This window comes from Sturnira hondurensis, unplaced genomic scaffold (genome assembly GCF_014824575.4).
Source record: "Sturnira hondurensis isolate 20B ecotype Veracruz unplaced genomic scaffold, ASM1482457v3 Scaffold0006437, whole genome shotgun sequence".
NCBI classification, from domain to species: domain Eukaryota; kingdom Metazoa; phylum Chordata; class Mammalia; order Chiroptera; family Phyllostomidae; genus Sturnira; species Sturnira hondurensis.
The window spans coordinates 10,325,895-10,352,862 of NW_028079068.1; the positions used below are offsets into that span (position 1 = coordinate 10,325,895).

A 26,968-nucleotide genomic window follows, 5' to 3' on the forward strand; every position below is an offset into this window, starting at 1 on the left:
CGTGTGAAATTGGCTGAACAGGGATTTGGACCCAGCTCAGTCCGCGATTCCTGTACACAGGGGGAAAAGGGTAAAAGCTGAACTGGGAACCCCAGGGGGTTGGAGTAACCCAAGGGGGCAGGCAGGCCAGCTGTCTTGGATCCCCAGAGAGACGAATTTGTGTTTATTTCCAGGGTCTCCTCTGGCATCTGTGCAGGAGATGTGCCCCCCCCGCCCGCCTCCCACCCCCCCCACCCGCCTCCCACCCCCCCCCACCTCCCAGCTCGCTGCGGGGCTGGGGCTGCTGCAGCTTTGAGCCTGGGCTGGGTCAGGATGGGGCTTGGGACCCCGGGGTCCGGGTGCCCGGCTGGGAGGTAGGCGCAGCCGGCAGGATGACAGACTCCAGAAGCCCTCCCTGAACAAAGACTGGGTGGGAGGAGGCCTGGCGTGTCCCCACCCCGCCTCCCCCAGAGCCTGCTGAGAGGAGACCACAGACAGCAGCAGGACGGAGCGAGCATGGCGGGGTCGGGGGCCGCTCCGCGGCCCTTGGTCCTGCAGCTCCTGACCTTGGCGCTGGCCCTGGGAATGCGCAGAGGTAAGTGGGGGAGCCAAGGGCTCAGGGTCGGCGGCCAGGCGGGGGGCACCCCGCCCTTGCTCAGACCTCTCTGAAGGAAGGAGCTGGGGCCGCGGCTGCCTCTCCCCGCCCTGCCTGGGGGTGCGTGGCCCGCCTCCGATCTTCCGTGGGTGGAGAAGAACCTCGCGGGGGAGGTCGGGGACCTCGGGGGCTGAGGCATGGGGTCCAGGAGAGGAAGGGGGCTTCCTGCGTGGTCTCGGGAGGAATTCCTGCAGGCAGCGGTGGGGGAGAGGCTGCGCTGGAATCCGAGCGTCTGAAGTTAATTATTTGCCTTTTGAAAGGGGGGAAAAAGGAGGCCCGCCATGGGAGCTGACTTTGAGTCTCCGCGTCTGGCTCTCACCCAGAGGGACGGGCGGGAATCGAGGGATGGAGAGGGGAACTGAGGACAGCTCCAGGGGGAGCGGTTAGGCTTCTGGGCAACCGCCAGGAGCCCTTTCTGCAGGTCTCTCCAGGGGAGGGGCCGGCCCTATCTTCCCTGAGGGTCCCAGAGGACCCCCAGCTTCTCCCTGACCCCCTAATTGTTCCTGCTTTGGAAGCCGGTCTGGAGCAGGATCGTGGGGGATGGGAGTCAAGCCGTTGGAGGGTTTCAGATGCCGAGACCCCGTCCATCCTTGGACGCCCCTGGCAGGGCTGGCTAGGAAGGAAGCTGGGAACCGGAGCCCGGCTGAGACAGGGGGCCTTTCGGGTGACCCGCGCGAGGGAGGGGCGCGGCGACGCGCCCAGGCAGCTTGGTGCCCGCGTTTGTTGAGGGGTTAGAGCCCTGGGCGGGGGGATGGCAGGGCAGGCTGAAAAGACGGTGGCCCCAGTGAAAGGTCGCACTTGCACCTGCGGCTGGGAACCTTCAGATGTGCCATTTAGAACGTCTGCGCGGAGGGAGGGGAGCAGGCGGAGGCTCAGCTTCGGTCTTCTCAGTAGGGAGGGGAGATGGGAGGGGGGCGGGCTGAGGGGCGACTGGGCGAGACGGGGTGTGGGAGAGGTACGCAAGTGGGATGCCGAGAGCCGTAGACTTCCCAGTAGGTGGGGATGGCGTTAACCAAGCCAAGGAACTCAGCCAAGCAGGTTTGAGGGAAGACAACTCAGGTTTCGGGTTAGAATCTCCAGTCCCTCCTGGTGATGGCAGTGGGGTGGTGCGGGCAGTGGGTGACATTGGTCCCCTGCCTCACAGTGACCCTGAGTGAAGCCAGGAACGAGCTGCATCTGTGGCAAAGACCCTCCCCTCACCCTCCTCCTCCAGCGCCTCCGCCTCACTGCGCGCCCCCGCCTGGAGGACTGTGGGATGTCTGTGGAGTTAGCTGGCCCCCTCCCGGCTTTTGCCTTTCTGACTGCAGGGGAGGGGTCAAAGTGAGAGTGGCTGCCCCAACCCCAGTTCTGAACGCAGAGGCCCCTCTTTCCCTCAACATAGTGTCACCCAGAGCCCTACTCAACGTGGGGTCCCCAGACCCCTCAGCCACAGGCCTGGACACAATGGCCAGGCTTCGGGTGGTCACAGAGAAAGCAGTTAAGCGCCCCCATGACCTCCACATTCTCCGGGAGGGGTGCCTTTCTGAGAGGTGGAGACGGCAGGTGGCAGGCCGGCTTTGTTCACACCGGGGCGGGCACTGGGCACTGGAAGGCAGCCCCGCCTTTCGAGTGACTCTCTGCCTCTCCTGCACTCTGAGGCTGACGTGCTGGCTTCTGGGCACTCTCAGCATGACATGCCAGATCCTCAGGCCACCCCTGGCCGAGTTCCTGGCCCAAGTGAGGACCAGTGACCCTGGCTTGCAGGGAGTCTCTGGTCTGCGTGCTCCCCGTGACCCAGAGGGCCAGGCCCCTGGGGCTAGTATCCAACTAAGGTTTCTGCTACTTGGAAAGCTGGTTTGGGGCACTTTTGTCCACTCAGGGCTCCCCCCTCCTCCTCCTCCTTCATATTTTCACTCTAGCACCCTCGCCAGCCCTATCTCCTTCCATGGACCATGGGTGGGTGGGTGACAAGGGTGGGGCACAGGGTGACGTCATTGGGCAAACTTTGCTAGCCCATCACCCATGGGCTCACCCTGCATTCTTGTGACTGCAGGTGGGGCTGTCTCCAGGGAGTTTCCGGGGCTTGCTAACATCCAGGACTATGACCAGCAGGCCCCAGCCCCTGCTGGTGCCCCCCAGGAGCAGGGGCGCCCCCTGAAGGAGTTGCTGAAAAGGCTGGAGGCTGAAGTGACACAGCTCAGGGAACAGGTACCGTTGGAGCCCAGGCCTGTGTGCGTGTGGTGCAAGAGGGAAGGAGGGGAGCGCTGGGATTGCGGGGGACTAAAGGACCCTAAAATAGGATCATTTTAAACGTACATGAAGTGGTGCTTTTTAAAAATATTTATTTATTTATTTTTAGATAGGGGGAAAGGAGGGAGAAAGAGAGGGAAATGTCAATGTGTAGTTGCCTCCAGTGCACCCCCTACTGGGGACCTGGCCCAAGCAACCCAGACATATACCCTGACTGGGAATCGAACTGGTGACCCTTTGGTTCACAGGCCAGCACTCAATTCACCAAGCCACAGCAGCCAGGGCCGTGGAGTTTTTATTTGAATAGTTCTTTATAGCTCTTCCTTCATAAGAATGAAGAACCTCCAGGGTATCTATCTGTTTTGCCAGCCCAGGCTTTCATATTCTTTTATGTATTTGCAAACATTATAGAGTGCCTACTGTATATAAGACATCGTCAGGAAAGATTTCAGGTGGATAAAGGTCTTTAACCGTTGGACAAAAGGATTGGGTCTCCTTCTGTCCAAAGGAGAGGCCAGGGGTCCCGTATTCCCCTGGGCGCCTGTCCAGACCCCAGGTCCTGTGAACCATGACTGTTTGAGCTGGACGCTGGCTGGAGGGGTTCCACAGCTGCTGGGACACCAGCTCTCCTTGTCGTCTTGCCCTGAGGGGCACAAAAGGGGAAGTTGAGCCAGCACCTCCACCCTGCCCCCCCTCCAACTCTTTGCTCCAGAACAAGGACCTGCAGGAGAGGGTGAGGCAGCTGGAGTCCTGTGAATGCCGCCCAGCGCCTCCCCAGTGCTGGGCGCTGGGGCGGGCCTGGCCTGAGGGGGCTCGCTGGGAGCCTGATGCCTGCACTGAGTGCGTCTGCCAGGATGGGGCTGCTCTGTGTGCCTCCAAGCCTGGCCTGCCCCAGTGTCGTGGTGAGTGCCCTCCCATCTGGGTCCCAGGGCCTAGAGACGGGCATGAGGGCCCGGGCGGATGGTACTGTCTCCTTCTCAGGCTGCAGCCACAGCGGGCAGGCCTACAGCAACGGGGAGACCTTCTCCCCAGACGCCTGCTCCACCTGCCGCTGCCTGGTGAGTTCCATGACCCACCTGAGTGTCTGCACCTGTCCCCCTTGCCCGTGTGCCTCCCTTAGCTGCCTGTTGCTACAGCCTGGTGTGCCAAATGTTACGTAATGGGATCTGCCTGCCCCCGCCCTGAGCTTGCCGCAGGTGGCTCAACCCCTGTGCACAGGGTGGGGACCCCGGGCCCTCTGATTTGGGCCTGGCAAATGGTGGCATGGAAGGCAATGAGGACAGTGTTGCTTGTCTTCCCACATCACCCCTCACCTGTGGACGTCCTCTGACTGTCCCCTCTTGTCCATCTGCCCGTCCTCTACCCACCCGTTTTGTCTCATCTGGCTCCATGCCCTTGGTTCCTCACTCTTTCATTGGGGAAGGCCTCGGTCCCTTTCCTGGGGTCCTTCTACTCTCTGGGGATTTGCTGGCACCTGGAAGACATGACTTCTAGGGTCAGGAGTGGCAGGAGAGGATGGGGGTGGTGTAGGATGTCTCGTTTCTGCCCTTGGACAAAGGGTCACCCGTGTCCCCTGGGCCAACTCCCCCTCTTGCTCCTCTGGCTTGTCCCAGCCTGGGACGAGGTTTCGGTTCTGGAGACCCCACCCCCCAGGGCACCGATGCCCGTGCAGCCACCAGCCTGCCTTTCCACAGGAAGGAGTCGTAACCTGTACCCAGAGGCCATGCCCAGGGGGACCCTGCCTGGAGCCGGGAGCATGCTGCCCACACTGTGAGCCAGGTCAGCCCCCCCTGCCAGCCCAGGCCCCACCTCCTGTACTTATTCTGGGCTCTGAGCCACGGTCTGCCGCCTGCCACCTACTACAAGCTCAGGGGGGACCTGCCCACTCATTCTGGCAGTGGCTAGAGAAGTTCGAAACTGAAGCACATTCAGTGAAATGCTGGCTCTGGCCTGGGACTCAAGGTCATAGGAGGCTGGACCAGAACCAGAGGCTCTGTACGACCTTTTCCTGCCCTTGGGAGCTTCTGATCTCGTTGCGAAGATAAAGTTATAGTTGGTATAATACGAGATCCAATGATCGGATTAAGAGGAGGTGTAGAAAGGCCGTAGGTGGTTAGGGGCCAGAGGAGAGCGCAGGAGGGCAGGGGAAGCCCACCCGGCCTGGTGTCAGCTCGGGCTTTACAACCGACGGCTTGTCTGAGCTGGCTCTTCGGGGCAGAGTGGGCTTTCACCAGAAAGAGACAGTGCTTACGGGCCCTCGGGGCACAAGAGCAGGGTACCGAGAGATGTGTTGCAGGAACTCAGTTTGGAAAGGCCTGTGGGAGGAGACTGCTGTGAGCCTTGCAAGTTGAACTTTCCTCTGGGGGCCATAGGGAGCCATTGAAAGTTGAATGGCTCAGAGAGCGTGGCATGTTCAGAGACGTGTTTGAGGAACATCCATCCGGTAGGACGCTAGACGCAGAGGGACAAGTTAGGGGCCATCAGAGCAGCTGTCCATTCATGGGGCCAGGGATGGCAGTGGCTAAGGGGGGTGACTCTAAAGAGCGAGCAGGAGCTGGTAACTGGGTGGATCCCCTGGAATGGTGGGGAACGAGGAGGGCAGTGGTGCCAGGGACGTGAGAGAGCCAGGAGGAAGCGCAAGCAACGCTCTGCTGGGAGGTGTCTCGGCCGGGGCCCCAGTGGCCAGACTTAGCAAATAAAAACACAGGGTGCCCCGGTAAACTTGAATTTCAGATAAACAGCCCGTACTGTTTTAGTGTTTTGGGGACACACTTACAGTAAAACAGTATGGGTGGTTTATCTAGTCAATGTAAGAAACATCCAAACCAGGAGACAATTTTTATAGGAGTTTATTTGAGCCAAAGGAACGACATAAGCCGGGGAGCAAGATCTCAAGTGTTCCAGAGACTAACACTTTTGCAGCTTCTTTAATACACTTGAAATTAAGGAGGGAACCAAAGGAGAAAGCAAGGGGGGGATTGGATGCAGGGGTGTCCAACCTGCAGGCCACGGGCCACACGCAGCCCTGGGTGGCTGGGAATGCGGCCCAACACAAAATCGTACATTTACTGAATACATTGTGAGATTTTTTGTGTGATTACATGTTGCAATGTATTTAATGCGTGGCCAAGATGACGCTTCTTCTTCCAGTGTGGCCCAGAGATGCCAAAAGGGTGGACACCCTGGTACAGGATAGTTAGCAAGGTTCGGTGCTCTCCTGAGGGTGGTTGGGGCTTATTTGAAAGGTGTGTTCACCTGGATGCACGATGGACAAGGCTTACTTAGGGCAGAGAGAAACCTTTTACTAAAGTGTGATATGCCTGGGACGTGACTACCCTCCATGACCCGCCCAGTTAGGAATTTATGATCCGAGCACCCCATGAGGTTACTTTCCCCAGAACCCCTTTTTTTGGTCCACATTCTGGAATTCAAATTTAACAGAGCTTCCAGGTTTTTTATCTATTCTACTCCAGGAACAGACTCAGCTGGTGCTGGGAAAGCCAAAACAGGGGCTCAGGAACCAGTGAGGCCTGGAAATGCAGCCTGGGAGTCTGGGGGACGGGGGGGCAGGGACAGCAGGAATTGATGGGTCTCAAAAAAAAAAGGGACACACGCCCACATAGCCTGTAGGAGGAGTGGCACCTGAGGGCCACTGCTAGCCCATTTGATGTCTTTGGTGCAATTAAAAAATAAATAAATAAATAAATAAATAAATAAATAAGGCACCCATTCCTCAACACATGGGAAATGGAAATCTGATTCTGTAAGCGTCAGACACTTTACTGCCATCTGCTGGAAGGTTGTAGTAAACACCAAAATCTCTGATGCCTGTTCTCTGAATGGCGCCCCCTTGTGGTGGTGCCCTCCACTCTCTGCAGTGCTTTTGCCCCGGTCCTATGGGTCTCTAACTTGGGGGCCTGGCCTTGGTTTTGCAGGCTGCCCTGAAGGTCACAAGGCTGGGGAAGTGTGGCAACCTGAGCCCTGTGTCACCTGCACCTGCCAGGTAAGGGAATCAGAGCCTGGCCCCAGCCACCACCCATGTCCCTGCTGCCCGGTGTACCCCAGGCCTGGCAGAGCCAAGCCCAATCTGGGAACCAGACAGGGCTGCTGTGGCCGCCCAGGCGTGGAGGCCCGGAGCCTGCGGGGTCAGCAGGGTGACTCACAGTAACCCGCAGTGGAGAGGGCGGGAGGGCTCAGTGTCTGCCCCGCAGGCAGGGACTGTGCGGTGCCAGGGGCCCTCATGCCCGGAGCTCAGCTGCCTGGAGAGCTACACCCTGCCCGGGGAGTGCTGCCCTGTCTGCCGGCCAGGTGACCCCACCCCACCTTAGCCCCAGGGCATCCAGCGCCTATTTGGGGGCCATGCCTTCCCACGGGTGCTGTCCACCCTGCTCTCATCTGACCAGCCTGTCACCCTGGCAACCCTCCCAGGCTGTGAGTACGAGGGGCAGCTCTATGAAGAGGGGGCCGACTTCCTGTCTAACGCCAACCCTTGCCTCCAGTGCTCCTGCCTGGTAAGTCCCTCCACACCTTCACCCAGGCCCTGCTCCTCCTTGAATGTCCCCTGCCCCACCCTGGGGACACTCTTTCAGCCTCTCACATGTCTTCCGAGGCCTGGAGACAGTGGGCTCCACTCCCTGTCCTAACCCCGTGCCCCACCTCTCCAACGGCACTGACACCTGCCCGCCATACTCTCTCTGGGAGCCAGACCCGGAGGCCTTACAGCCGTTGGTACATTACAGAGGAGCCTGGCTCACTGCGTGCCCATGAAGTGCCCGCCCAGTCCATGCCCCGAGCCAGTCCTGAGGCCTGGCCACTGCTGCCCGACCTGCCAAGGTAAGCCCTGACCCAGCTCTGGAACTGGGGTGCCAGAGCCCTGATTTCATCCTTGCCACATTATGGTCGGGGGCCTCTGAGTTCCTCTGAGCCTCAGTTCCCATTTGTGTGGTGTGGATAACAATATTCTACCTTAATGTTGTCAGTTCTTTTCTGCTTTTTTGTGCATGTATGACCCAGGGTGGGCCCTAGAAGTAGGCCACTAGAGGGTGACACTGAGTCACTCGCCAGTACTGTCCCAAAGGCAGGAATAGAAGCAGATGCCAGGTGCTACAGAAACTGGGAGGGAGGAGCCCCAATCCAGGCTGGGCACAGGAGGGAAAGCGTCCTGGGTGAACCTTAGGGATAACGCTGTTGGCCAGGTGGGGGGTGGAACGAGGCAGAGGGCATCCCAGGAAGGAAGGGCAGCTAGAGCAGAGGTGTGGCTGACACTCAAAAGTGAGTTTGGTGGGTGTTAGGTGGGAAGGTGCAAGCAGACAAACCTTACAATGGGAGGGCCTAGAGAGAGGTGGGGGAGATAGGCGTGGCCATGCTGGGTCCGGGAAAGCTTGAAAGGGGGGGCTAGGAGCTTGCTTTGCCCAGCTGGGGCGCTGGCAGGCACCAAGGGGATCTGGGCAGAGGCATGAACTGGCCTGGTCTGGGCTCAGAGGAGCGCCCTCAGAGGGCCTGTGGAGGAGAAGGGGAGCAGGCTGAAGCTGTGGCCCAGACTGGCTCCCATCAAATCTCCTCTCTGTCCCTCTGTCCTTCAGCCCCAGGCTGTGTGGAAGGTGGCTCTCGCTGGGAGCACGGCCAAGAGTGGACTGCACCTGGGGACCCCTGCCAGATCTGCCAGTGCCTGGTGCGTCCTGATGCTGCTCCTGGGCTCCCCCTGCCCCACCTCCCTCCAATACTCACCATGTTCGTTCCTTCACCCCACTGAGCACACCCCAAAGGCACTGTGAGGGGACAGAGATGGAGAGGACCTGATCCAGGGCATGGCGAGGCGAGGGCAGGGGCCGGTTGCACTGTTTGTGAACTGGTTTGTGAACTGCACTCAAGAAGCTTCCAGGCCCCAGGAGTGAGGCAGGGAAGAGCATGGCAGACGGCACACACTCCAGGGAGGGAGAGACGCAGGCTGACTCGAGGTGCCTAGAACTACGTGGTCTGATCAGTAGACACAGCTGCATGTGACCACCGAGCCCTTGGAATGTGGCCGCCCCGTTGGAGATGGGCTTTAATTGTAAAACACACAACTTCAGAGGTTTTAAAGATTTGCTGTGAAAGAAAGGAATGTAAGGTATCTCATCCACGCTTTGTGTTGATTCCATGTTGAAATAACATTTTGGATATATTGGGCTCCCTGGAACATATGAGATTCAGTTTCATCCGTTTTAAGTTTTTGAAATTTGACTACTAGAAAATTTTTCCCTACTGCTAGAGAATTTATTTATTTATTTAAAATAAAAAAAATTATTTTTAGAGAGAGAGGAAGGGAGGGAGAAAGAGAGGGAGAGAAACATCAGTGTGTGGTTGCCTATCATGTGTCCCCTACTGGGGACCTGGCCTGCAACCCAGGCATGTGCCCTGACTTGGAATCGAACCAGGGGCCCTTTGGTTCACAGGCTCGAGCTCAATCCACCGAGCTACACCAGCCAGGGCTAGAGAATTTAAAGAGCCATATGTGGCTTGTGTTACATTCCTATTGGGCAGCAGCTGTAGAAAAATCTTCGTGCAGGGCTAGTGTGTACCCGGTTCTTAACGGGTGAGTAGGACGGAAGCAGGGAGAACTGCGGAGAGACAGTCAGGAGTCAGAGAGGCGGAATGTCTGTGCCACCCCTCCGCCCACTTCATGTGTCGAAATCCCAACCTCCGAGGTGATGGTGTGAGGAGGTGGGGCTTTTGGGAGGTGATGAGGTCCTAAGGATGGGGCCCTCCTGAACGGGATCAGTGCCCTTAGAGCGTGGTCACCCCCTTCTGCGTCGTGAGGACACAATAGGAAGATAGCCACCTGTGAACCAGGAAGCTATTCTCACCAACTGCGGGCAGCTTGATCTTGGACTTCCCAACCTCCAGAACTGTGGGAAGTAAATGTCTGTTGTTAAGCCACCCAGTCTATGGAGTCTTATCACAGCAGCCCCAGTGGAATAAGACAGCGGGTACAGGGAGCAGTCAGGACAGAGCCTGGGGAGGAAGGTGGGCACGTGGAGCCTGACGGCCAGCGGGGACATGCTGTTTCATGGGGGCTGGTGCCACCCCAGATAGACAGCCTGCCAAGGACTCCATTGTGAAGGCCGAGGACCCTTTTCTGACCATGTGCTTCTCCTCCCTGCTGGCCCCCCTCACACATCTGTGAGGAGAGTCGCTGGCTGCCAGGACACTGATGGGCCTACAGACAGTGAGCCCAGGTGTAGACATGAACTTCAGGGATGGGGTCTGTGTGGAAAGGGCCCGGGGAGCAGCAGGAGCTCCTGTTTGTTGACTGCCAGCTTCCAGAGGTCAAGGCCACATGGGACGTGGAACTTAAGTAGCCAGCTAGGTTACACATCTATGTGTGTTTCCTTGGGCTGTCATGACAGAACCATACATGCAGTGGCTTAAGCCACAGAAATGTGTTCTCACGTGGTCCTGGAGGCCAGAAGTCTGAGGTCAAGGTATCAGCAGGGCTGGGTCCTTCTGAGGCCCCGAGGGAGACCCTTCTCCCAGCCTCCTGCCCAGCTTCCGGTGGTTGGCTGGAAGCTTCCGTGTCCTCGGCTTTGCCTCCATCTCCACATGTTGCTCTGTGTGTCTGTGCCCAAATTTCCCCTCTTTACAAGGATGCCAGTCACTGGATTAGGGGCCACCCCAGTCGAGGATGACCTCATCTTAACTCTTTAGATCCACAACTTCTTTCCAAATTAGGTCACATTCTGAGGTAATGGGGGGTTAGGACTTCGACATGTGAATTTGAGTGTGGGAGGGACATGATTCCACACAGAGCAATGTCTAGTACGTGGATAGCTGGGTCCCAAATGCTGTTTCTGCCACCTGGCTGAGCTCGGATGGCCCACTCTGCCCCTACCAGGAAGGCCACGTCCAGTGCCGCCAGCGAGAATGCTCCAGCCTGTGCCCTTACCCTTCCCGGCCCCTCCCGGGCACCTGCTGCCCTGTGTGTGATGGTGAGTCCGCGGGTGGAGCTCGGAGGGGCACAGAAAGCTGGCCAGGCTGTGGGGCGGTGGAGGCCTCCTGAGGAGGGCCTAAGGCACCCTTCTCCCCAACAGGCTGTTTCCTGAACGGGCGGGAGTACCGCAGCGGGGAGCCTGTGGGCTCTGGGGACCCCTGCACCGACTGCCGCTGTGCTGTGAGTGTGGCTGCCGGACAGGGAGGGCCTGGCGTCTGGGCCTGCCTCTCGAAAGCTGACCTGGCCCTGTTGTCAGAACGGGAGTGTCCAGTGTGAGCCTCTGCCCTGCCCGGTTGTGCCCTGCCGACACCCAGGCAGGATCCCTGGGCAGTGCTGCCCAGTCTGTGCCGGTGAGTGGGGCACGTGGGTCGCTGGGTAAGGGGGAGCCTCTAGCCAAAGAGTCTGCTGTGTGTGGGGGAGGGGGCGTTGCTGACTTGGACCTACAGGAAGCCCCCTTGAGCTAAAGTATGGAAGAAATCCTTTACATACCTAAGCTCCTGTCATCACCAGTGAGGGACAAGTTCTTACCTCACCTTCTCATGGCCAACCAGGCACTGAGGTGGGGCCTTGGCTACAGGGTGCTGGGGGCAGGGCTGGCAGAGACCCCTGGAGCTGGGTGTCCTCATCCAGGTGGGAAGTGGACGTCAGGATGGAGTGAGGCTTCCCTGCCAGCCTCCAGCCTTGTGCCCCCATCCCCTTGTCCCCTTGTCCAGGCTGTGAGTACCGGGGACACTACTACGAGAGCCAGGAGACCTTCAGACTCCAAGAGGGTGCCCGCTGCATCCGCTGCTCCTGCCTGGTAGGTAGTCCCCAGCTTGAGCCCCAGGTCTGCCTCATCCTCGAGGGCCTCTCACCCAGTGTCCCTCCTAGGTCGGCGAGGTCTCTTGTGAGGAGCAGGAGTGCCCGGTCGCCCCCTGCACCCTGCCAGACTCTGGCCCCCAGCTGTGCCTAGGTGCGTGGGGGGAGGGGGGAAGCAGCTGCGAAGGAGCACTGCTTCCAGTGGCTGGAGATGGAGGGGTGTGCCTTCACAGTAAGGGGGGCATTGCTAAATCCACCACCCCTTCCAGAGTGCATTCAGAGGCTGCTGTGGGGATGGCAAAGCTGGGGTCCTGGGAAGGGCCCTGTAGTCTGAGAAGGGGAGAGATGGGTACAGGCTTCTGGGTTGCCATGGTGACAGCCCCCTTGCTATAGCCTGTGTGCTCGATGGAGAGGAGTTTGCTGAGGGGGTCCAGTGGGAGCCCGATGATCGGCCCTGCACAGCCTGCTCTTGTCAAGATGGCGTGCCCGTGTGCGGGGCTGTGCTGTGCTCCGCAGCCCCCTGCCAGCACCCCACCCAGACACCCGGTGAGTGCCCCGCCCTCTGTAGCTTCCATCCCCTGCTCTGCCCCGCTCACGCTGATCATCTGGGCTCTGGTCAATCTGCCCCACCCCCCAGGTGCCTGCTGCCCCAGCTGTGAGAGCTGCACCTACCGTGGCCAAGTGTATGCCAACGGGCAGAACTTCACGGACGCAGACAGCCCTTGCCACATCTGCCGCTGCGAGGTACCTCCCGGGCTCGACACTGCCCTGCTGATCCCTTCCCTGGGCTCACCCCCACTGCCCTCTCCCCTGTTCCCAGGAAGGGACCGTGAGGTGCTCCCTGGTTGACTGCCCGCCCACAACCTGTGCCAGACCCCAGAGTGGACCCGGCCAGTGCTGCCCCAGGTGCCCAGGTGCGTGCTTACTGACCCTGTCTGGCTTGGAGACCCCAGGCCCTGCCCCCTCCCTGCCCGGTGGGCACAGGCCTCCCCTTAGAAAGCAGCATTCTCCGGAACTGTTTTCAGTCTGACGAAGCCTGGAGCTCCCTTCGTCATCTTGTCGCCCTTCTTCTCCATCCCACGTGTCCTCTCCCAATGACCCCCGACTCAGACATGCTCGTGTATCTACCTGTGTAGCACACGTTCATGCAGCAGACTGTCGGGCACAGGAGCGAGGCTGCATGTGCCCGGGATGCGGTGTGCCCGGACCCCTGCCTGCGTGGAGAGTGTGTTAGGGCGTGTGTCATGCACATGGGCAGGCATGGGTGGGAGCCCTTCGCCTTCTCACCTGCAGAGGCACACGTATGCCTGCAGGTAAAGGGAGTAAACGCACACACGTGTGCGCATGGACACACAAACGCGTGTGCTGAGAGAGGCCCACACCTGCATCACGGCCCCTCCTCTCTGTCCATGGGGACAGCTCTCAGGAGGCACTTCCCAGTGACTCTGGCCGGCCCAGGTGGAGAGCTGTCTGGGGCCTGGCACCGCTAGTCTCTGCCCCCCCTCCCCTGTCCTGCACAGACTGCACCCTGGAGGAACAGGTGTTTGTGGATGGTGAGAGCTTCTCCCACCCTGGAGACCCCTGTCAGGAGTGCCGCTGTCAGGATGGCCAGGCCCGCTGCCAGCGCCGGGCCTGCCCCAGGGCCCCCTGCACCCACCCACTGCCTGGGCCCTGCTGCCTGAGTAACTGCAATGGTAAGGTGGACAAGATTGGGGTGGGGGGGGTCTCTTGGGATGGCCTGGCCATCCCGGGCATTTAGCAAGCCCCATCTGTGGGCATTTAGGGCTCAGAGGGTATGACCTGAGTCACGGGGGCGTCTCCCAGGCCTATAGCCGCCCCCTCCCCCAGGCTGTGCCTTCAGTGGGAAAGAGTACCCCAACGGAGCAGACTTCCCCCACCCCACCGACCCCTGCCGCCTGTGTCACTGTCTGGTGAGTCTGACCCCCGGGTAGGAGGAGGAGTCCAGAGGAAAAGGGGTGGGACTTGGGGAGTCCACCGCCCTGGGGGTGGGAAGGGTGGGGACCACCTCTGCCTCCCACCACCAACCCAGGCCTGCTCCCGCGGTCCCTCTGTCCACGCAGAGCGGCAATGTGCGGTGCCTGGCCCGCCGCTGCCCTCCGCTGCCCTGTGCAGAGCCCGTCCTGCTGCCGGGCGAGTGCTGCCGGCAGTGCCCAGGTAAGAGCTGCCCCCCTTGGCCGCTGCTGCCCGGAGAGCCCCTCTGCAGCCTCCCCCTGGGCACCCCGTGACGCGTGCTGTCTGGCCTCAGCCTCCCCCTCCCGCTGTCCGAGGCCTGGGGGCTTAGGCGCGGCCGACCACCAGGAGCACTTCTTCCCGCCCGGGGACCCCTGCCACCGCTGTCTCTGCCTGGACGGCTCCGTGTCCTGCCAGCGGTTGCCTTGCCCGCCCGCGCCCTGCGCTCACCCGCGCCAGGGGCCCTGCTGCCCCTCCTGCGACGGTAATGCCCCCCGCGGCCCTGTAGCGCCTGACACCCGCTTTCTCCGAGCGCGGGGCCTGCGTTACTCCTCACCCCTTTCTCCAGCCCCAGACAGGGCGCCACCCTGGTATTCCCCTCCTCCGGGGCTGCTCTCCGTGTCAGTTCTCACCGAGAATTTGGGGAGGCAGTGCCCGCTTTGCGGGGCCTGGGAGGTTTCGGGGCCTGGGAGGTTGTGGGCCCGGGAGCCGCCACCGTGGCCCCCAGCCCCGCCCTGTCTCCTGCCCGCTAGGCTGCCTGTACCAGGGGAAGGAGTTTGCCAGCGGGGAGCGCTTCCCTTCGCCCGCCCTCCCGTGCCACGACTGTCTCTGCTGGGAGGGCAGCGTCAGCTGCGAGCTCAGGGCCTGCGCCCCTGCGCAGTGCCCCTTCCCTGCCAGGGGTGGCTGCTGTCCTGCCTGTGATGGTGAGGCGGAGGGGACAGTGCGGGGGCGGGGGACCGGGAGGACTGGGACAGCCTCACCCCCACTGCCCCTCCCAGGGTCCCAAACACTTCCTACAGCACGAAAAACAGAGCCCTCGACTTCCTCCTGCCCGGTGCTGTGTGGCTGTGTGGCCTTGGACAGGTGACGTAACCTCCCTAGGCCTGACTTTTAAAAACACACACATTTTATAAATGTGAATTTTGGTGAAATGCACATAACATAAAAGGTACCATCTTAACCACTTTTAAGTGTAACTCTGGGTGTAATTTTAAGGTCTGTAGAAATGAGACGGTTGAACAAGACCCTTCCCCAGGTGTTGGCCACTTGGATTTGGTCTCAGTTCTTTCTACATGCCCTCTACCACCTGTGACTGTATTTACTTACTATTTTTCTTCAGTTTTACTCACGTCTAAATTCAAATTTATTTAGAAAGGAACAAAATTCAGAATTTAGAATTTAGAATTTATTTATATCATACTTCAGATAGAAAATTAGATTTGCAAGGAACAAAATGTCTCCATAAAAATGAGTACAATTAAAAACTAAATATTAAATTCAAGTCAGATACTTTTGCCTGCCAAGGCTTTGAGCCTGAGGCTCATCCCCTCCCTCTTTTTAAAAAGATTTTATTTATTTATCTTTAGAGAGAGGGGAACAGAAGGAGAAATGGAGGGAGAGAAACATCAATGTGTGGTTGCTTCTCAAGCACCCTCTACCAGAGACCTGGCCTGCAACCCAGTCATGAGCCCTGACTGGGAATCGAACCTACAACCCTTCGGTTTGCAGGCTGGCACTCAATCCACTGGGTCACACCAGCCAGGGATGAGAACTTCTCTTTAAAAAAGAAAAGTCAATGAAAAAAGGAAAGAAGGGGGCCCTGGCAGGTGTGGCTCGGTGGATGGAGTGCTGGAATGCGAACCAAAGGGTCAGGGCTTTGATTCTCAATCAGGACACATGCCTGGGTTTCCGGACAGGTCCCTAGTAGGGGGCGGGGGAGAGGCAACCACACAGTGATGTTTCTCTTCTTTTTCTCTCTCCCTTCCCCTCTCTAAAAATAAATTAAATAAAATCTTTAAAGAGAGAGAGAAGTTTTAGGTTCCCAGTAAAATTGAGAGGAAGGCACAAAATTTCCCCATCTACGCCCTGCCCCAACATGGCACAGCCTCCCTCATTGCCATTGTGCTCCACCAGTGTGGTACATTGGTCACAACTGATGAGCCTGCACGGACACATCCTTACCACCCAGAGTGCCCTCTTTGTCAAAAAAGTCAGAAAGTGTCAGATGCTAAGGGCAGGCTGCCAGCCCCCTGGGGCCCCCTGCCCCTCCTTGACTGATCAGAGGTCTTGAAGGGCATTGGAAAGGGGACATCTTGGGTCCACGTCACCTCAAGCAACTCCCAGGTCTCCTCAGTTTGGAAAAATTGGTGCCTTCTGATTGGGCAGTGGCCTGCTGAGTATTTGACCCCAGGCACGGATTCCATGTGGGTTTTCCCCATAGATGGGCCAGGAAGATTACTTTGCAGGCTGAAGAGGGAAACATTGACCCTTTGGCCAGTCCGACTGTCTCCGCAACGCTCCACTCCTTCGCCCACCAGCCTGGATTGAGTGCTCCCTACCCCCAGGCCGGGTCTCTGAGGCCTTGGACTCAGGCTAGGGGCAAGTGCAGAGCTGGCGACCGCTGTCCTCTCAACCCTTTCTGCCCCCCACCCTGCCTCTCTCTGTCCCCTCCGCAAGGCTGTGAGTATCTAGGGGAGTCCTACCTGAGCAGCCAGGAGTTCCCAGATCCCCGAGAGCCCTGCAACCTGTGCACCTGCCTTGGAGGCTTCGTGACCTGCAGCCGCCGGCCCTGTGAGCCCCTGAACTGCAGCCGCCCGCTCTCCCCGTCTGGGCGCTGCTGCCCCGCCTGCCAGGGTAGGGCGGCGCCTGCCCTTCCGCTGCCCCTCCTGGACTCCCAGCGGCCCAGAGCCACCCGGTCTGGCCGCTGTCACCCTCTCCTGGGACAGCCACGCAGCAAACCCACATGCTGTGTTTTCACTAGACGCCTCACACTGGACCCACACCCTCCTCTCTGTCCCTGCAGTCACCTCTCACTGACTGTCAGATTCTCCACACAACAGGTCCCTGTGCTTCCAGACCTTCCTGCTCGTAAATGGTCTTGCTGTCTTCCTCAAATACCACATCCCGAGACTTGGAACCACCAGCCCTGGCTGGGCAGCTCAGTAGGCTGAGCTTCGTCCTGCACACCAGAGGGTTGTGGGTTCAATTCCTGGTTGGGGTGCATACAGGAGGCAACTGATTGATGTCTCTTTCTCTCTCTTTCTCTCTCTCCCACTTCCTCTCTCTCTCTAAATAAACGTATCTTCGGGTGAAGATTTAAAAAACCACTCAGTGGCACCCTCTGCCCTTGCGTGCATCAGGCGGGGTGGCTTCCTTAGCCCAGCTGGTCCCTCACCTTCTTCCCTGGGTGTGCCCGCCCCCTCACATCCTCTTCCCACGGGGACCGGACGGTCTCAGTAGTCTTCGATCCCACCTCCAGGCCTCCATGCAGAGCTCACCGCTTACAGCCTGGCTGACTTCTCCCTCCTTCTCAGACTCCCTAAGCTCTGCAGAGGTCCCTGGGCCTGGCTGTGTGTGTGTGTGTGTGTGTGTGCGAGAGCACGAGTGTATGTGTGTGTGAGGAATGGCCGTAGACAGCTTCATTGATGGCAGTTCTTCCATTGCATGCCCTGCTCTACCAGGATGCCTCTATCATGGGGTCACTGCGGCCCCTGGAGAGACGCTTCCTGACCCGCTTGACCCCACCTGCTCCCTCTGCACCTGCCAGGTGAGGTGGCCCTTCGGGAACTTGGTAAGCTTTCATTCCGCCCCTGGTCCTACTTTCCGGCCAGGAGTTGTTTCCTCCAGCCAGGTCTCCCAGGGCCCGGTCAGCCTGTGGCAACTAGTGGGACAGGATTGACTTCAGGTCTCCTGGGCCAAGCGAGGGAGTTGGGCCTGGCAGGCTCAGTAGGGGGCGCCCCATCGCGGGGCAGCGCAGCCTGGTCTGTGGGTGGGGTGATGCGGGAATGGGAAGTGGCAGCGGGGTCTCTCCCCCAGGACGGTTCCATGCGCTGCCAGAAGAAGCCGTGCCCTCCAGCTCCCTGCCCCTCCCCCTCCCCAGGACCCTGCTTCTGCCCCGTGTGCCAGAGTGAGCTGCCTCCCACACACGGGACCCCACGCCCTCCCCTGCCCTCTCCCTTCCCTGTCTGCCAAGTGGGCCTGAGGTTGGGTGGGACAAGGTGGCGCAGCCCCCCCACCCAGGAAGCCTGTCGCCCACAGGCTGCTTCTCTCAGGGCTGGGAGCATCAGGATGGGGAGGAATTTGAGGGGCCCTCAGGCAGCTGTCAGCGGTGTCTCTGCCAGGTATGGCAGGGAGGTGGCAGAGGGGGCCGGGCACAGTGCCTCTAAGGCACCGGGCCCAGGGAGCAGGTCGCTAACCCAGCATCTCCTACAGGCCGGCCAGGTCAGCTGTGAGCCGCTGCGGTGCCCACCCCTGCCCTGCCCACTCCAGGTCACAGAGCAGGGAGGCTGCTGCCCTCGCTGCAGAGGTAGGCTGGGCGCTGCAGCTGCCCCCTCGCTCTGGCCCCTGGACCCAGTGCTCCACCCCTGCCTCTCCTCCCCAGTGCTCCACCCCTACCCCACCCAGCTCCCCTCCAGCCTTCCCACCTCCCCATTCGCCCACTTTGGTCCTTGAGCCTTCACCCCCATCCTCCTCCAGTCTTCCTGCCGGCCCCTGCCCCTGGCCTGCTGGGACCATCTTCCCCTCCAGATGCTATTAGAGTGCCCTCAAAGCTGCCCCTCCCAAACCACACCCCGTTCATAATAATAGTGATGACAACTCTCATGGAGCACACACCAGGAGCCACACCCCGAGCTAAGCACTTTACAGGCATCTCATTTAATCCACACAACAACCTTATCAGCCAGGTACTGTTATTACTGTTATTTCACAGCTGAGAGCACTGAGGTACAGAGAGGTGACTTAACTTACCTGTGGTAGGTGGCAGAGATAAGGTTTGCAATTAGGCTGCCCAGTTCTAAAATACGAGCCTTTCTTTCTTTACAGTTTTTTTTTTCATTTTTAATTTATTTTTAGAGAGAGGAGAAGGGAGGGAGAAAGAGAGGGAGAGAAGTTTCAATGTATGGTTGCCTCTCACTCGTCCCCGCCTGGAGACCTGGCCTGCAAACCAGGCATGTGCCCTGACTGGGAATCGAACCGGCAACCCTTTGGTTCGAAGGCCGGCACCCAATCCACTGAGCCACACCAGCCAGGGCTAGAATAAGAGCCTTTGTTACCTGCCTGCTGCCCAGCATGTTATGAGTCCAGAACCATAACCTGGTCTCACTTGCCCTGTGAAGTGGGAGGACAGATGAAATCCCTATTTAACAGCTGCGGAGACTATGGCTTGAGGATATTCAGTTGTCTGGGGTGCATGGTTAGTGATGGAGACTTTCATTCATTCTGCATGCATTTATTAGATGCCTACTGCATGCCAGGTACTGGTGCTGCTGCTGCTGGCCTACAACCGAAAGTGCCTGCTGCCTGGCACTTGGTTTAGCAAGCAAGCAGACACGGTAGGGATTAAGCCCAGGAGCTCTGCCGGCCACCTAGTATCCTCCCCCTCCATGCAGAGATGCTCTGCCGGGAGCCTCCTTCCCACCTCAGCCCGCAGGTCCTCTCCCATGCCAGACCCACCTGCCCCGCTGACCCCAGGTGGGTGATCAGGGGCAGCACATCGAACCCAGACTCGGAGCTCACCCCTGCCCACCTGGGACACAGGCTGCCTGGCCCACGGGGAGGAGCACCCTGAAGGCAGCAGCTGGGCGCCTCCGGACAGCCCCTGCTCCTCCTGCCTGTGTCACGAGGGCATCGTCACCTGTGCCCGCATCCAGTGTGTCATCCCCTGTGTCCATCCCCACCAGGGGCCCGGTGACTGCTGCCCTCGATGCTCTGGTACGGGGAGCCCGGGGTGGGCTGGGGTGGCAGGGAGGCCGAGCCTGGTCAGCATCTCCCTGCCTTGGCACTGGGGGGGAGGGCAGCAGAGATGGGCTTTTCTGGAAGTGACCCCCATGCTTGTATACGCCCAAATCCTGGGGGCTGGGGGTTCCTGGGAGACAGAGAACCCTACCCCCCACCCCCTGGCACTGTTGCCAGCCTGAATGCTCGCTGGTCCTATTCTGCTCTTATCCCATTGCCCAAGAGTGTGAGCATGAGGGCCGGAAGTATGAGCCCGGAGACAGCTTCCAGCCTGGGGAAGACCCCTGTGAGGTGTGCATCTGTGAGGTGGGTGAGGGCACCGCTGAGGGACGGGGCACTGTGGGGAGCAGGCGCCGTGGGGGGCCAGAGGCAGGAGAGCCGCCCTGCGGCCAGGCGGTGAGGTGAGGCTTGGGGCGAAGAGCCAGCAGGGCCAGTGTGGAGTTAGCCAGAGCACCGGTGCTAAGTGTGGGGAGGCAGCGGGGCACCTAGCGGGAGTGTGAGGTGGGTGGGAACAGGAGGTGGAGGAGACCCCTGGGAGATGCCACTGGGGGATCTCCGTTTGAAAGGTAAGGGAGACCAGATGGAGGGTTTTGAGCAGGCAATGACATTATAGGTCCAAAGATTAGGCAGAGGGGTTGGGGAGGGAGGTGCGGGAGGGCCAAAGGTCACATGAAGGTTCAGACCCAAGTGACTGGAGAGAGAAGGGGAAGTCATCGCTGGGGATCAGGGTGTGGAGTGAGGAGCAAGTCTGGGGAGAGGCTGAGTCTCCCCGAAGACTGGAGCTGTCTGCTGGAGGAGATGCAGCAGGAAGATGAAGGGGTCTGGCCTCCAAGGTCAAGGGGCGGCTCAGCTCCCCAGGCCTGGGACCCACCCCTCGCTTACTCATCCCTGTTGCAGCTGCAGCCTGAGGGGCCTCCCAGCCTGCAATGTCACCGTCAGCAGTGTCCCAGCCTGGTGGGCTGCCCCACCAGCCAGCTCCTGCCCCCTGGGCCCCAGCGCTGCTGCCCCAGCTGCGCCCGTGAGTCCCCCAATATAGGGGTAGATAAGGGCAAGGCTGCCACCGTCAGACTGACGCTGGAAGCACCAGCAGCTCTCCACAGTCCCAGCCGCAGCCCTTTCCTGAGTCCAGGGCACTGTTCTGAAATCTCAGGCCCTGGCCAGTGAAGCCTGCACTGCCCCAAGTGGAACTGGGGGAGCTGGCAGGGACCACTTGACTCTGAAGCCAGGCGCATCCTTCCCAGCAGAGGGCGCTGTGGGATGGCAGCTGTGCCAGCTACTGGCTTCTTGAGAGAGAAGTCAGGGCAATGGGGGGGCAGTGACTGGCCCCACTACAGAAGTGGGAAGAGCTATTCTTATCAACACTTGCTAGGATGTGCTTCAGGGAAAGAGAAAAAGACTAACATTTATTAAGCACCTATTGCATGCCATGCACTGTACTTGGTTATTTTAATAAGCAGTGCCTCATTTAATTCTCAATTACCCAGTGAGTTAGGTATTATTATTCCCTTTTTACAAGTGAAGAAACTGAGGTTCCGAGAGGTTGATTGTTCTGCCTGAAACGACTCAGACACTGAGGACTGGAAGCGGGGGTACCCAGCTCTTTGTCCCGTCTTATGCCGTTTTAGCCAGGCAGTGTGAAGGACGCAAGGCAGTAGGGGCAGCCTGTGGGCCTTAGGGACTTCAGACTGAGGAAGCCACACCGGGTCAGTTTCCAGCCCCCAGCCCCAGTAGAAAATTTCCTTTTGGAAAGTCCAAACTTTTCTTTGCTGAACCAGAGGGAAAGAGGATTTATCCTTCCTGAGCCAAGGTGATGAGACATGGGGGTGCCCTGGGCCCCAAAAGTTTGGGGATAGCATGGGAAAGTGAAAGCAGATGGGCTTACATCCCCTGCACCCCCTTCTGCCCTCCACATTGCATTCTTGTCCACACAGAGGCCTTGAGTCACTGCACAGAGGGTCTTCTGGGGTCTGAGCTGGCCCCGCTGGACCCCTGCTACACCTGCCAGTGCCAGGTGAGCCCTTCCGGCATGGGGACTCCCCAAGCCTGGTCTCCTTCCTCCTCTGTGGGCTGCGGTTGAATCCTCTCCCACAGCAGCCCGCAGCTTCCCACTCACCCTGACATTCACCCACTTGTCACATTCTGCTAAGGCCCTGCTCCCTCCCAGCCATCCTCTACCCATGGTGTTCGTGTGCCCTTCCACAGGACCTGACTTGGCTCTGCATTCACCGATCCTGTCCTGAGCTCGGCTGTCCCCCATCAGAGCGCCATACCCACCCTGGGAGCTGCTGCCCCACGTGCCAGGGTCAGTGCCCCGTCTTGGCCTGCACCCTTGGAGCAGGAGCCCAGGAAGAAGACAGGAGGGGTGGCGTCCATGGGTCAATGGGCAGCTCAGCTCTATACTCAGAATGCCGCTTTGTTCTTTTGTAGAAATGGAGGGCTATTTACTGGGGTGAAGGAGAAACCCGTAAGGCAGAGGGAGGCAGGGAATGAAGCCTGGATTCTCAAGGCCTGGCCTGAGGCTTGTCAGTGGGTCCAGGGACCCCAGGCCAACTGGTAGGGTATCTCACTGCTGAGCTGGCAGCCAGCCCAGCCTGCCATCTAGCCAGTCCCCTGCATGCTGGCTGGAGTTATCAACACCACCACGGTGCTAAGTGGATAGGGTGGGCACCCCCTACTGTGGGCCTTCAGGGTGAGCTCCAGGGAGGAAGGATGCAACTGGGTGGACAGTGCTCCCCCAGCCCCATTACTTTTCATCAAACTGTGCAGTGGAGGCTGAGGGCCGCAGGGTGGCAGATGGGGAGAGCTGGTGGGACCCCAGCAATGCCTGCATTACTTGCACCTGCCATGTGGGGGAGTGGGGGTGGAGGACTTTAATGAAGAGAGGAAGCTCAGGACTCTGGGNTCAGGGTGAGCTCCAGGGAGGAAGGATGCAACTGGGTGGACAATGCTCCCCCAGCCCCATTACTTTTCATCAAACTGTGCAGTGGAGGCTGAGGGCCGCAGGGTGGCAGATGGGGAGAGCTGGTGGGACCCCAGCAATGCCTGCATTACTTGCACCTGCCATGTGGGGGGGTGGAGGACTTTAATGAAGAGAGGAAGCTCAGGACTCTGGGCCAGTGAATCTGGGGTCTTTGAGGTAATTATGGAAGAGCGCCCCCTCTGGGTGAGATGGGAGAGAGGCATTCCTGTGCTGGGGCACAGATCTGGGGACTGCACTTCATCCCCGCACTTGAAAGTGAAGTGGGTGTTCTTGAGGAGCAGGGCCAGAAAGAAAAGGGGCTGCTGTCTCAGACCGTGAGCCAGATGGTCCTCAGGAGTATGAGGCCAGGGACTCCAGGTCATAGCTGAAGTCCTTAGAGAAATGACCTCTGTCCTCAGTGGGGACGCGGGGAGGGCCACCTTGAGGAATGCCGGGCCCTCTCCTGCCCCCAGGACTGGGTGAAGGTTCGGGACGCTGGCAGGTGCTATGAATGATGCCAAGGCGCGGGCTGGGATGATGAGGGAAGAAGGGCCAAGACTCAGTTCCAGGGATGAGTGGCTGACACTTGTCCCCTACCCTCAAGTTCCCTCAGCCCCCACCCAGTCGTGTGTACACCAGGGCCAACAGGTGGCCTCTGGGGAACGCTGGACTGTAGACGCTTGCACCATTTGCTCCTGCGTGGCCGGCACCGTGCATTGCCAGAGGCAGCGCTGCTCGCCGCTCTCCTGTGGGCCTGTGAGTGCCGCGGTCTAGGGCAGTGGGGTGAATGGACACGTGGCACCGCCACCCGGAGGAAAGCAGGAACCTGGGCTTCAGCCACCTCGGAGCGGTGGGACCAGGGGCCTGCAGTTCCCGGAGCGGCCACGAGGCGGTGCCCTGAGCCCTCTCGCAGGGAGTCTGGGAGCCTGAGCGCTCCCTGGTCCTCAGTGAGTCTCTGTGTGGGGCTCCCCTGGGACTGCCAGGGGAGCAGTGCCTCGTATCTGACCCCGTCTCGGGCGGAGGCCAGAACGAGGCCCCCGCTCTGAATCTCGGCAGCTGCTGTCCCCGCTGCCTGCCGCGACCGGCTTCCTGCATGGCCTTCGGAGATCCCCATTACCGCACCTTCGACGGCCGCCTGCTGCACTTTCAGGGCAGCTGCAGCTACGTGCTGGCCAAGGACTGCCGTGGAGGGGACTTCAGGTGCGCAGACCCCTCTGCCTTCTGTCTCCCTAACCCCCTACACGCTCCCTGCTGACCACTGCACTCGGGTCTCTCACACCGCAGTGTGCACGTGACCAACAGTGACCGGGGTCGGAGCCGTGTGGCCTGGACCCAGGAGGTGGCGGTGCTGCTGGGAGAGGTGGTCGTCAGGCTGCTGCAGGGCGGGGCAGTCACGGTGAGGCAAGCCGAGGACCCGGGGGAAGATCAGTCCCGCGCTGTCCACTTCTCAGTCCTGACGTCTCCCCTCCTCCTGACTCCCTTCTCCCCAAGGTGGATGGGCGCTTGGTGGCCTTGCCCTACCTGCGGGAGCCGCTGCTGTACTTGGAACTGCGGGGACGCACCGTGATGTTGCACGCCCAGCCGGGGCTCCAGGTGCGCCCAGGGCTAGTAGGGGCAGGGGAGCCTTGGGCCTGCTCAGGCTTCGGTATCTGTGGAGTGGGGATTACCTGCGACTTTCCCGGCCGAACTTGGCCACGAAGGTGAGAGAGTTCTGCCGGATTCTGAGGGGAGAGGAGGAATCAGTGAGAGAGACCTTCAAGTGTAATGAAAGGAGTTCTGAGCCTGGTTTCCAATCTTGGCTCAGCCACCAACACACTGGGCCTCTTAGGTCTGTACCAATCCTCTTTGGGCCTCAGTCTCCCCATTGGTAATATGGGAGAAGGGTTAGTGGGGGCAGGTCAACTAAGGTCTCCTAGGCAGGTTCAGGTTCCTCCCAACCCCCAAGTCAAAGAGCAATTCACTCCCCCACCGCCAGCAAGAAGCATAATTTGTAAAATTATGCAGTAAGACTTGTCCACACTTTCGATCCAGACTCTTACTGCACTTCATCCTCTGTGAAGCATGAATACGCACGAGATAGTGTATCTCTGGAAGTGGGTACATTTTACTTGGGGGCCCAGTTCAGGGCTGCAAACAGAAGGTGCCTTCCTGGGAGCTAGCTGTGGGTGGCTCTTCACAGATGCCACAGCATGCGCAAACTTGGCCTTGGCCAGGGCAGCCTCCCTTCAGTGGAGAACTTCATCCTACAGCAGGGGGCGTGCTGACCCAGTGCCTACGGCCAGGAGAGACCCTGGGCTTCTTGAGGTCCCTGTGTTTCCCCACTCCCCAGTTGCAGCCTCTTCCCACAGGTGCTGTGGGACGGGCAGTCCCAGGTGGAGGTGAGCGTGCCTGGCTCCTACCGAGGCCGGATTTGTGGGCTCTGTGGGAACTTCAATGGCTTTGTCCAGGATGATCTGCAGGACCCTGAGGGGCTGCTCCTGCCCACCGAGGCTGCATTTGGGAATAGCTGGCAGGTGAGCGGTACAGAGACTCAGGATGTCCAGGGGTCTGGGGTCAGGGGCAGGCTGGAGATGGCACAGTGGAACCTGAGTCTCGGAGCAGTCCTCTGGTACAGAAGTGCGGGCAGGGTGGACACAGGATGGGCTGTCGCATGTTAGGGTGATTTGGGGGCTTCTTGCCTGTCATAGATCTAGAGGAGGCAGGGTGTCCTGTTGGAAGAGGCCGCACCAAATGCCAACTCGAGTCCTGCTTTGCTGCTATGGGCTGTGTGACTTTCAACAAGTTGCTTGCCTGCTCTGGGCCTTGGTTTGTCCCCAAAATGCGGACTAAGGAAAAGTAGCCAGTACTTCCTTTGCTATTCTTATAGGGAGACTTTTGAGGCTAAAACAAAATATTAGGTGGAAAATGCTGTGAAAAGCAGCAAAGTCAGCTGCCCAAGGATGCTACCCCAGCAGGGCCTCCTTCCCCACCTAGGTCCCCGAGGGGCCGGGACCTGGTCGGCCCTGTTCCAAGGGCCGTGAGGTGGATCCTTGCCGAGCAGCAGGCTACCGGGCCAGGCGTGAGGCCAATGGCCGGTGTGGGGTGCTGAAGTCTTCCCCGTTCAGTCGCTGCCACACCGTGGTGCCTCCGGAACCCTTCTTCGCTGCCTGTGTTTACGACCTGTGTGCCTGTGGCCCTGGCTCCTTGGCTGACGCCTGCCTCTGCGATGCCCTGGAAGCCTATGCCAGCCACTGTCGCCAGGCAGGGGTGACACCTGCCTGGCGGGGCCCCACGCTCTGTGGTGAGCCAGCGATGACCGGTGTGGGGTGGGGAAGGGGGTGGTTCAGAGGGCTCCCATCCGGGTGGGGTAGGTACAGGGAGGGCTGCAAGGGGTGAGCAGGGTGACTGGCGTGCTGTAACCTGCCTTCCATTTCACCTGCAGCCGTGGGCTGTGCCCTGGATCGTGGCTTCATGTTCGACGAGTGTGGTCCGCCCTGCCCGCGCACCTGCTTCAATCGGCACGTGCCCCCGGGCGAGCTGGCCGCCCACTGCGTGAGGCCCTGCGTTCCCGGCTGCCAGTGCCCCGCGGGCCTGGTGGAGCACGAGGCCCACTGTATCCCTCCTGAGGCCTGCCCCCCCGTCCTGCTCACCCAGGACCAGCCTGCCAGCAATCTGCTTGGCCCCAGCCAGGAGCCCCGGGGGGCGCCCTGATCCAGGATGACACCGACCAGGACTCATCAGACCAGAAGCCTCTCTTTGGAGAGCAGCTCCCAGGCTGCCAGAGCTTCCGAGAGAGAGTGCCCTGCCAGGCAGCGGGAGCCTGCGCCTCACCGAGCCCCTAGCTGTGTTGAGTGAGAAGCAGTAAACTCAGGGCCTGTCCCACAGCTGCCTTGTGTGTGTGTGTGCACTTCCTCCTGCCTCGGGGAGCCCGAAGTCAGCGTCCCCACTCAGCTCTGGACCTTGCTCACTCCTGTACCTGCATTCCTGGGCTGCTCCGCCTGCCCCGCCCTGGTGCCACCCTATGTGGGACCTTCTGCAGGTCCATGAGGAACCCCGCAGGGCCTGGAGTGCTCAGAGAATGGGCTCAGTGCCCACATGCTCCCCCTTTCTCTCAGTTTAGGGATGCCAAGGACTCGGGGGGCCCTGGACCACTCTGAGAGCTGGTGATACAGGGACCCGGTGCCTGGGGTGGGGCCCAGGGCTGTGATGAAGTACAGGCACATGTGCATGTGTACACACCCCACACGCATGTGCACCTGTGTGCATTAACTGCCACACCCGCCCCTGGGAGGAGCGTGGGCGGGGCACACACATGCAACTTTAGAAGATATCCTCGTAGGGGAAAGAACATGGGTTTTGAAACAGAAAAACTCTTTCTTCCCTAACCAGTGTGGCTCAGTTGGTTGGGTGTCATCCTGCAAAGGGAAGGGTCGCCAGTTCGATTCCTGGTCAGGACACACGCTTAGGTTATGGG

General features: G+C 59.7%; 1 protein-coding gene across 1 annotated transcript; it reads left to right on the plus strand.

The window, feature by feature from the left end:
* Positions 1-288: 288 nt before the first annotated feature.
* Positions 289-26,918, plus strand: KCP (kielin cysteine rich BMP regulator). Its single transcript, XM_037049238.1, has 38 exons — positions 289-574; positions 2,667-2,821; positions 3,576-3,765; positions 3,845-3,921; positions 7,075-7,171; positions 7,292-7,374; positions 7,603-7,696; positions 8,452-8,534; positions 10,737-10,830; positions 10,933-11,012; positions 11,089-11,182; positions 11,546-11,631; positions 11,703-11,784; positions 12,024-12,176; positions 12,268-12,374; positions 12,451-12,544; positions 13,151-13,324; positions 13,479-13,561; positions 13,712-13,805; positions 13,897-14,085; positions 14,354-14,524; positions 16,278-16,454; positions 17,282-17,367; positions 17,637-17,727; positions 17,859-17,941; positions 18,033-18,126; positions 19,359-19,532; positions 19,780-19,862; positions 20,454-20,574; positions 21,488-21,567; positions 21,759-21,858; positions 23,120-23,271; positions 23,543-23,715; positions 23,800-23,911; positions 24,007-24,108; positions 24,864-25,028; positions 25,489-25,795; positions 25,937-26,918. The coding sequence occupies exons 1-38, from the start codon at positions 496-498 to the stop codon at positions 26,203-26,205; spliced, it is 4,728 nt and encodes a 1,575-aa protein (XP_036905133.1). The 5' UTR covers positions 289-495; the 3' UTR covers positions 26,206-26,918.
* The last annotated feature ends 50 nt before the right edge of the window (positions 26,919-26,968 follow it).